Source organism: Alosa alosa, chromosome 20 (assembly GCF_017589495.1).
Source record: "Alosa alosa isolate M-15738 ecotype Scorff River chromosome 20, AALO_Geno_1.1, whole genome shotgun sequence".
In the NCBI taxonomy this organism is placed as follows: domain Eukaryota; kingdom Metazoa; phylum Chordata; class Actinopteri; order Clupeiformes; family Clupeidae; genus Alosa; species Alosa alosa.
The window spans coordinates 16,300,503-16,310,815 of NC_063208.1; the positions used below are offsets into that span (position 1 = coordinate 16,300,503).

Sequence of the window (10,313 nt, forward strand, 5' to 3'; positions counted from 1 at the left end):
TCTCTCTCTCTCTCTCTCTGTCAAAGTCTCTCTTTCCCTCTCTCTCTGTCTCTGTCTGTCTATCTGTCTATTTAGGTCTATCTGTCTGCCTATCTATCTATCTTTTCCTTTCTTTCTGTCTCTCTGTCATGCACATACACACACAGAGAAATACACATGTATACAATGTCATGTTGTTTCACTTGCTTGACCTCTCCCTATTTACATTTTTCCCCTCTATACTGCTTATATAAGTATATACGCTCTCTATATGATCCTCTCCTCCCTCCTCCCAGGCTCCTGTGTCTCCTGGGAGTTATGGCTCCTGGTCCCAGATCAGTTTAATCTTCCTGCCAGTGGAGCGCAGGTGTTGACAGCTTCTCCAGATAAATAAATAAACACTAAACAGGCTTCTTTATGAGGGCCCGTCCCCTCCGATCTACCCTCCCCCTTTCCACCTCTCTCCAGCCCTAATGGACTCTGTGTGTGTGTGTGTGTGTGTGTGTGTATATGCGTGTGTGTGTGTGCGTGTGCGTTTCAAGCCGCATCCAACATTAATAGGGTGGTTCCAGACTATATGCACACCCCCATTCCGTGTTTGATCTGCACATATACATTCTGGGGGGGGTGGGCTGGGTAGAGTGATGCACACATAGATAATACTGCATATTCTCACCTTATTGATGCATTATACCTTATTCATCTGCATATATATCTGCCGGTTCTCCGTACCATGAGATCAGCGGGGGAATATTTCTAGGAATTTTGGAACCGATCCTCCCCTCCCTTCTCAGTCCTGTTAAATATTCAGCAGGTATTTGTGAAGGAGCATCGGGTCCCCTCGGTACTTTTGTTCTCTCCCCGCAGCCACTGTTGAGGGTGTTCAGTAACGTTCACGCCACGATCCAACACCCCGGGCCTGTTGAAGGCCTGTCTGAACGTGACGTGTGTGTGTGTGTGTGTGTGTGTGTGTGTGTGTGTGTGTCGCTGGTCCAAGTTTAATTAGAAGGGTTGTGAGGACGATCCCCTCTAAAGCCATGTTTACCAAAGCTGATCAAGTGCAAACTGTTCTTTAATTTTGAATTATTTACTCGGCCTCCACTCCACACATCAGGAGATGTTTGCTCAGGCTGTGCAGCTCATAATGAGAGAGATTAATGGAGGTCCGGGATGAATTAATTCTGCTAATTCTCCTGCCTGTTGACGTAGAAAGCTTGTCCCTCTTTGTTTAAGTCTGGTTAGTCACAGTTAGGGGAAAGATAACAGGGCCATAGTTTCTTCTGTTAACTGTCAAATACTGACTTTTCAGGAAGGGCCCTTTTTATTATATATAAATGTTTGTTATGGTTAGAAAGTGATTTATTTTGTCTTCTTCAGGAGTGAAACTGTTGCCAAGCAGCACCAGGCATTCCATTTGAATGTGAAATTCTTATATTTGAGAAGGTCTGATCCGAAGGTCTCAACAGCCTATACTATAACATCAGCAGAGATTGCAATGCAAAAGCACTACTTGTATGGCAAAATGCCTTAGTGTTGGTGCTCATGTAGGGTTTTGTAGTATAAGCAAGATCTTCCGATATAGTGCTGGGTCAGTCAGCATCTTTTCAGGGATTCAGCACAAGTGTACTCAAGTATACAATCTCATTACATTATGTTTATGGCTTTTATTGTGGAAGACCTTTAACATGTAGCCAATATAGGGCTGTGAAATCATGTCCTCAACCTTTATGTAATTCAGCATTTACACAGCCATATACTCACGTCACTCACATACAGTCACACGCACACACATGCAGTCACATGCATACACACACACACACACAGCCATATACACACGTCACTCACATAGTCACACGCACACACATGCAGTCACATACACACACACACACAGGCTGAAGTGCTCCTTGACCTCTGCTTGAACTTTGCAGCCAATCCGGCCATTAATTAATTCTGTCCAAAAGTCAGTGTCAAAGGTCTGATGTCTCGTATACTCCAACCGATCTTATTTATGTATTGGTAATTGGTACGTGACCCCTCCCCTCTCCTCCCCCGAACCCCACCCTTCACTACAGCCCCAGTCTATAGCCTATGGGGTTACAGTATGTCCATATGTCCTTTAAAGTAACTGCATGTGAGGGCCATGAGGACCAGGCCTAGGTCTCCCACTGTTACTGCCATTGATCATCCACCATATGCGTCTAATTGCATCACTGCAGGACGTTGATTGGATTTGTAAAGATCCCTTAAATTCAATTTTTTTGGTCTTGTTTTTGTTTTCTCTGTTGCAAATCAGAGGCCTTCTATATCCTGTGCGCTGGTTTGTGTTTTTGGTCGAGTTGACCGCTTTTGCTCTGGTCATGACTAAATTACGTAGAGCTGACCTGCAGTCTTTCACCTGTTTCTACTTAGAGACTCGATGTGCCAACATGCGCTGACTATTTCCCGCTCTTTCTCTTCCTCAGCAGGGAAAAAAAGTTATGAATGCCAGATGCCCAGGCCTTTATTGCCAACTGTGTGTGTGTGTGTGTACTGTACCCCGGAGATAAAATCCAATTTACTGGTACGGCACTGCAACTTTCCACAGGTTGCGGTGAGCCTGATGTGTTTGGTGTGACTCGTGGTCATCAGCTGTCCACCAGGCACTTTGCTATGGTCAGGTGTAATCTAAATGCTAATCCCGTTAGCGCCTAGCGATCCCAGCCATTCTGCTCCAGGTCTGCTGCACTGTGTGCCTCGTCTTCTCTGTGTTTTGGAAAAGATGCTGTGTTATCTTGATTGCACGTGCCTCCACTGGGATTGAGGAAGTGAGATGTAGAGACAGAATGTTGCTGAAGGAAGAGTTCTGCTGCAAGACATATTCTCCCCCTCCTCCCCTTTTCCACTTTATTTATCTCTTTATCTCTCCCACTCTTTCTATCTTCTCTGTTGATTTTTGCTATCTAATCCTCTCTCTGTTTTCTCTCTATCTGCTTTCACACCATCCACATCCAATACAGATACCCTTCCTCTTCCTTCTTCCTCCCTCTCTCCTTACCTACCTCTGTCTCTCATCACTGTCTTGTGGTTTCTTCCACTCTAACACCCTCCACACCTCTCTCTCTCTCTCTCTCTCTCTCCCTGCCCCCTCTCTTCCTCTCCCCCCTCTCTCTTTCTCCCTCTCTGGGTCTGTCTCTTATCACTGTATCCCTGACCTCCTCCACATCGTATCTCTTTTTCTGCCCCCCTCTCTTTCTCTTCCTCTCTCTCTCTCCCCCCCTCTCTCTCTCTCTTTCTCTTCCTCTCCCCCCTCTCTCTCTCTTTCTCCCTCTCTGGGTCTGTCTCTTATCACTGTATCCCTCTGACCTCCTCCACATCGTATCTCTGTCTCTTACCCCCTTGTTACTCTCTCTCTCCTCCAGATCGGCCTGATGACGGTGACTCTGCTCCCGTTCCGCCTATTCCTGGCCGCCTTCTGGATGCTCCTGGCCTGGCCCTTCGCCTTCGTGGCCACTGTGGGCCGCGCCGACAACACCGTGGAGCCGGTCAGCTGGTGGAGGTGGTGAGTATCGCCTGGCTGCGTTGTTAAACGTTGTTTAAAATTGTATTTTTTCACTCCAAGTGGTCACTGGCTCTGATGCCGTCACTGCTTCTGAGAATGTTGCGTTGTTTCCGTAGCATCTGATGATCGGCAAGTGTGGATGGAATCCCTACCCCCAGCTGAATAATCATTCATGGATCTGTGAAGAAGTGTGTGTGTGTGTGTGTGTGTGTGTGTGTGGGTGGTTGGTTGATTGTGTGACGCAGATGGAGGCTCTCCTTTTCATTCCACACACTCCCACAAAGCCCTCACACAGCAGCAGCCTGCCCTCTCAAGCACCCTCAGGCCCACTCTGGCACGCTCACTCTACACACACACACACACACACACACACACACACACACACACACACACACACTCATATATATATATATATATATATATATATATATATATTCACACACACACACCAACAAACCCCCTCAGTCACACACACATCCACCAACTCACACAAACCCACCCACTCACATACCCCCCCTCCCCTCAACACACACACAGCAACAAACCCAGTCACTCACACAAACCCACCCACTCACACTGATACTGACACACACACACACACACACAACTTGCATGCAAACACACACATACAAACATATTCACTCACACTGACACACACACATACACATTCACTTTCTCTGACGCTAAAATCTCTCCATGCACAAAAGCCAGGACAATTCAAGGAAACATAGACAGCGGCATAGCCATTATGTTGTAATGACTATTTCAGTCTCTTTCTTTGTGTGTGTGTGTGTGTGTGTGTTGGGGGTTAGGTTGTCAGAGAGTGGGAATGGTGTGAAAGGGGTCATTTGAAAGAGAGGTGAGTGGCTACAGAGAAACAAAGTGTCTCTTGCGAGGCAGCTTCCTCCTTTGTCACCTGATCCAATGCCCTTGTGCCATTTTTACACTGAGGATGCAGGAATGCAAAGGTGTGTGTGTGTGTTTGTGAAGGTGAACGAGAACTAAGAGAAGAGAAAGAGGGGATGAGAGAGGTGTGTGCGTGTGTGCGTGCGTGTGTCCTTTTGGCTACTCGTATACACCATCGTGCATGAATGTTTAAATACACCCCCACATATACACTGCAAGGGTGTAAAGGACACTTTCAAACCAGTGGTTTAATCAAGTGACACAAACTCACTTGCACTCATGGCTGACAATAGTGTGTGTGTGTGTGTACTCATGGTTGACAATAATATGTCTTTCTGTGTTATAGCTTTTTCAAATGTTTCTATTATACTTTTGATCTATTGGGGCGTGACACGGCGAAATGAGTTCAGTGTTGCAGAAATCCATTTCGAGATATAGCGATTTGAACACAGAGAGAGTCGAAAAATGACATATATGTATATTATGTATTATCTAATTTCACCACAAACACATTCCTTAACCTCTTATCTATCACTCATTGACATATCTTACTGTTAAATGACCTAGAAATATGATTTTGAAGGCGCATTAAAGTTTTGATAAAGTTGACGTTTTTCTTCCTCGTTCAGACGCTTGCTGTAGCCTACGTGAGAACAGGAAGGTTTCTGTTTTCTTTGGTCTGATAAGTTTGTGATTTGGCTTTTGGGCACTTCTCAAGAAGTCATTATGAATAGGCTATCCACTCGTAATTATTCTGAAGAAATGTTCTATTTTACAAATGACCCCTTGTTTTAAATCCTAAGGTCATTTTGTCAAACTGAACTCATTTTGTGATGGCACGCCCCAATTGTTAAGTGTCCGATAATGTCATGAATATTGATTGTGCTATTGAAGTGTTTGTGTGTGTGTGTGTGTGTGTGTGTGTGTGTGTGTGTGTCTGTGTCTGTGGAATTGTTTTCATTTACGTCTTGTTTCATATCTTGTTCACGGTTGCTTTTCCCACTCTTTGCCTATCCATACTTTCCCTTTAAGTATTCTTTGCTCAGCGTACTGCACATTCGCAAACACATACAGTATGATTACAGTGCGTTTACATTTGTGTGAGAAGGACATCGGCTTAAAGAAGTTATCAATTTTCCTCACTGATGACACCTCTGCTCAATATAGGAAATGACCAGAAATAAAAATGCCAATACAGAAAGACCAACTTTTAATATATGAATGTTTGACTCCATAACAGCCTTCCCTCCTTTCCCCAGCCCCTCCCTTCATCCAAACAAATACAGGGAAGTGATCCTGATATGGATTAGTGCCACTGCAGGAGTATTGTATTTCACTGCTGTTGATATTGGAGAATTGTATTGTCCAAAATAAACAACCCAAAGTAAACAACTGAAACCCTCGGGGACAAAAGTGTTTGTAGCTATCTCCAATCTCAGTTTACGCTGTGGACCTGTGTGTGTTTCTGTGTGTTTTAATTTTCTTTCTTTCTTTCTTTCTTTTCTCTCTCTCTCTCTCTCTCTCTCTCTCTCTCTCTCTCTCTCTCTCTCTCCATTCAGGCTGGTGGACCTGGCCCTGAAGGCCATCATGCGGGCCATGTGGTTCTCCGGAGGCTTCCACTGGGTGCGGGTGAAGGGTCAGCCAGCTCTGCCCAGTGAGGCACCCATCCTCACTCTGGCGCCTCACTCCTCCTACTTCGATGCCATCCCCGTTACCATGACGATGGCCTCCATAGTTATGAAGGCGGAGAGCAAGGATATTCCCGTGTGGGGCAGTAAGTAGCATAACTGGCTGTTTTACACTGTGCTTTAGTTGACCTTTATGCTGACGATTTGGTGTTTCTTAGTTTAGTTTCACTCAGACTCCTTGGCAGTAGCTGGCTATTGGATTAGATTTCTTTTTTTCCTTCATTTTTTGTACTCTAGTATCTCTATTGTAGTGTATGTACTGTGGTTGACTGTGTTTCTTGTATTTTTTGATGGTCATGTCCACAAAACATGCATTGCTCGTCTCTCCTCTTTCCCTCTTAATTATGGAGAAACTTATAAGCCCAAAATACAGCTTTGATAGTTGATCCTGTCGACAGGTACAGATGTGATCAGTGTATCCAGCAAGCCTGTTTCTGTGTAGCTACATTCCAGTCTATGCTGTAAGGGACCATAGATCAACAGCACTATTGAGACGGCAGGTGAATGATGGGAACGGAATGCAAGAACAGCGTGTTCTCCCCTCGAACGTTGTTGAAAAACGTTGCATGTAGAACTGAACCTGACGTTCCACTTTTATCATGAATGCTGGTTAAATATCTGCCATTGTTTTATCATGAATGCTGGTTAAATATCTGCCATTGTTTCATTGCGATAATGTTCAGCATTTGGATCCTAAACTTGGCCTGAACTTGACCAATGACTGAAACGAACTGACTGAAAAACCCACTGCCATATCAGAACCAACCCCTATCACCAATGCTGTCTTTATCGCTCACTATCTAGTAGATAAGGCACACTTTTCAGCCAATATAGCAGTAGCAGCATCTCTTGTGTGTGTGTGTGTGTGTGTGATGGGGATCTGAAGGAGCCACTCTCAGCTGCCACTCAAGCCAGCAGGAGGCTGTTGCTGTGAGGATGATTATCCCCTCGATGCGCAGGCCTGTCGGGGCATACTTGCCTCCTCCTGCCTCTCGCCTCCTGCTGCTCCCACACACATACTCATTTCCCGTGTTCCTGTAGTCATTAGCAGCCCAGCCATGGCCTCCCTCCCCTTATGCTGTAGCCTGTCGAGGCTTGCAGTAAGGCCATCTTTTCCATGGAATTGTATGTCTGTGTGTGTGGTTGGTTGGGGAAGGGGAGGGGGGGTGTTGTCTCTGTCTGTCTGATGAATGAATGAATGAATGAATGAATGAATGTGTTTTCATGTGTGTGCGGTTTGTGCACCTGTGGATGCTACATTAAGGTGTGTGTGTGTGTGTGTGTCTCTCTCTTGAGCTCAAGAGAAGGGGAATCTTAATTGTCGCTGCGCTGTTGAAGGTCGTTTCCTGCAGGGCTGGGCTGGTTGAGCTGAGGCTCTCATTAGTCCCGCTGTGCGGAGACATGGTCATCTTTAGCACTCTCTCCAGCTCCACTTAGTGCCCCTCCATCCTCCATTCCCTCAAGTCAACAGCGGAGCACATGACAAACAGCCTGAGAGCTGCCCAAGAACAATTACAGCAAAAAGCCTTCTATTAGCCTTCATCTTCCCCTCACATTTCCCACTGTTGGTTTATTGTTATTGTGTGTGTGTGTCTATCTGTGTGTGTGTCTATCTGTGTGTCTGTTATTTACATGTGTGTGTGTGTGTGTGTGTATTTTGTGTGTGAGTGTTTGCGTGTGTGTGCGTGCACACTTGCCACATTACAGGCTGTTAATTTTTCTCATTCCAAGCGTTGCACTTTTTCCCCCTGCTCTGCTCTCCATTAGCGTCATTTGTTGTTGTATTTCTTGTCTGATGGGGCTGTAATGGCCGTGCACTTTTCCTATATATCTCTGAGTCTCCTCTCCCACGCCCCCCCTGCCTCTCTGCTGAGGAGCGATGGGGGTTGTAACCAGCAGTCTCTGCTGCCAAGTGCATTAGAACATCGCAATCTATTTCCCTTTTATCTTTCCCCCATCACTGACTCTGACCTCTCTACTGTATCTGCTCTTTGTTTCTTTCTTTTTCCCTCTTTCTTTCTCTCTCTCCTTCTCTTGGTCTCTCTCTCTCTCTCTCTCTCTCTCTCTCTCTCTCTCTCTCTCTCTCTCTCTCTCTCTATCTGTCTTGTTTCACTTGTTTCCCAAAGCCACAGTCCCTGTCTGTCTGTCCACTATCTAACCCTCTTTTACCTCCTTCCCATTCTTCCCTATATCTCCCTTTGTTTCACACTCTCTCTCTCTCTTTTTCTCCCTCTCTTTCTCTCTCGCTGTATGATGTCCCTGCCCCTTATCTTCCTCTCCTCCCAGTTTCCCTCCTCACTTGAAGGAGAGGTCAGTGTAGTCCACTCTTGATGCCACAGAGGCATTAGGCCATAATATAAAACACAACAACCCACGGGTCAGCCCTCAGTCACTCGTCCCCTTATAACCTGTGCACTTTCCTTCCCCTCTAGTGCCTGGACAGACCTGCATACTAACCAGCCCGCCTCGTGCAAAGCTGTCTAGTCATAGTTTTTAATGAGTCAATGCAGTTGGAATGGGGAAGCACACGTGGTTTGGGAGAATGTTCTGCAGAGAAAGCAAAAGTGTTTCTGTGTTTATTTATTTTGTGTGTGTGTGTGTGCGCTCTTGTGTGTGTGTGTGTGTGTGTGTGTGTGTGTGTGTGTGTGTGTGAGAGAGATGGTATCAACCCTCGAGGCAATATGCTTTTGAGATGGAAATGAGAGGGAGAGTGGGGGAGTGATGGGAGGGCAAGTAACCGCAGGATAGATGATTGAGCAAGTTTTTCTCCCTCTCTTTTCCCCTTTCTTGGAGATGTTACTGAAGAGGGTACAGGCACACTTAATCCCAGTAAAGTGTTATTAGAAATGTTTTTGATGTCATCCCCCCTTCCCTCCCTCTATATTTACCTTTCTTTCTCTCTCTCTCTCTCTCTGCTTCTCTCTCTACCTCTCTGCTTCTCTCTCTACCTCTCCTTACCCAGCACTCATTAAGTTCATCCGGCGGTGTTTTGTGTCAGCTTCGGATCCTTTCATGGGAAGGCGGTTGAGAGATTAAAGGCGCCAGGGCATGTTCAGGAGGAGTGGCCCGCAGGTTCCGAAGGCACACACATACACAAATACACACTTCAACACGGACACCAGCGCACATACACACACTCATTTACCTACGTGCATATACACACTTCAACACACACATATACACTTAAAACCCAGCACAATGGAAATATTATTTCATAGACACATTTGTTATCAAACATAGAACAGGTTTCAACCACGGACACCAATCACACACCACTTAAAACAAAGCATACCAGCACACACACACAAACATCCTTTTTCAATAAACACATTACACTTGCCTTAGTTAAATGGATTACTTTGGAAATATTATTTGCATAGCATTTGTTATCAAACATAGAACAGGTTTGGTATCAATCTAGCCACCCAAAGCACATAGTGAGCTCTGCAAATGTGCTTTTCTGTATTTCATCTATTTTCTTATAGATGGAGCTGATGTTTATTGGCCATGTTTGTATCCAGACTCTTCAAAGGCTAGATGGGTATATTTCTTCCCTTTCCCTTTGTTTGTTTGTTTGTTTGTTTGTTTTTTGTGTTTGTGTTTTTGTTGGTGTATTGTTTGGTGCTGTTTGTCTGGGTGTCCGTACTAATGCCTTGCCCACTACTGCCTGCTGCTTCCAGATCATGATCTTCCCTGAGGGGACATGCACCAATAGATCCTGTCTCATCACATTTAAGCCGGGTACGTATCAGTGCGCCGCTCCTCTCCTCTCTCCACACCAGCTCCTGCTGACTAAACATAATGTCCTCTGCCTCAACACTGAATGTGTGTGCTCTCTCTCTCTCTCTCTCTCTCTCTCTCTCTCTCTCTCTCTCTCTCTCTCTCTCTCTCTCTCTCTCTCTCTCTCTCTCTCTCTCTCTCTCTCTCTCTCTGTCAATACACAGTGAAAGAGAGTTAGAGCACATTTCATCTGAAAGACTAGGCTTACATCCTGTATTGTGTGTGCATGCTATCTCTGTCAATACACTGCACAAGACTACGGAGAGAAAAAATCATACTGTGTGTGTGCGTGCATGCGCACATATATGGGTGTGTCATTTTTTTCCCCTTGGCTTCCAAGCTGTCTTTTTCTGTACATTCTTGTCCTCTGTGTGGGAAGCTTGCCACCTGTTATGCATGCGCATGTACTGTATGTTCATGTG

At 45.4% G+C, this 10,313-nt stretch overlaps 1 protein-coding gene across 1 annotated transcript in view; it reads left to right on the forward strand.

The window, feature by feature from the left end:
* The window catches only part of lpcat1 (lysophosphatidylcholine acyltransferase 1), a 30,783-nt gene that overhangs the window by 5,714 nt on the left and 14,756 nt on the right, over positions 1–10,313 (forward strand). The window contains exons 2-6 of the mRNA XM_048230221.1: positions 3,378–3,517; positions 5,983–6,197; positions 9,074–9,102; positions 9,141–9,178; positions 9,788–9,852. Coding sequence (XP_048086178.1) covers positions 3,378–3,517; positions 5,983–6,197; positions 9,074–9,102; positions 9,141–9,178; positions 9,788–9,852 — 487 coding nt within the window. The remainder of the gene's footprint in view (positions 1–3,377; positions 3,518–5,982; positions 6,198–9,073; positions 9,103–9,140; positions 9,179–9,787; positions 9,853–10,313) is intronic.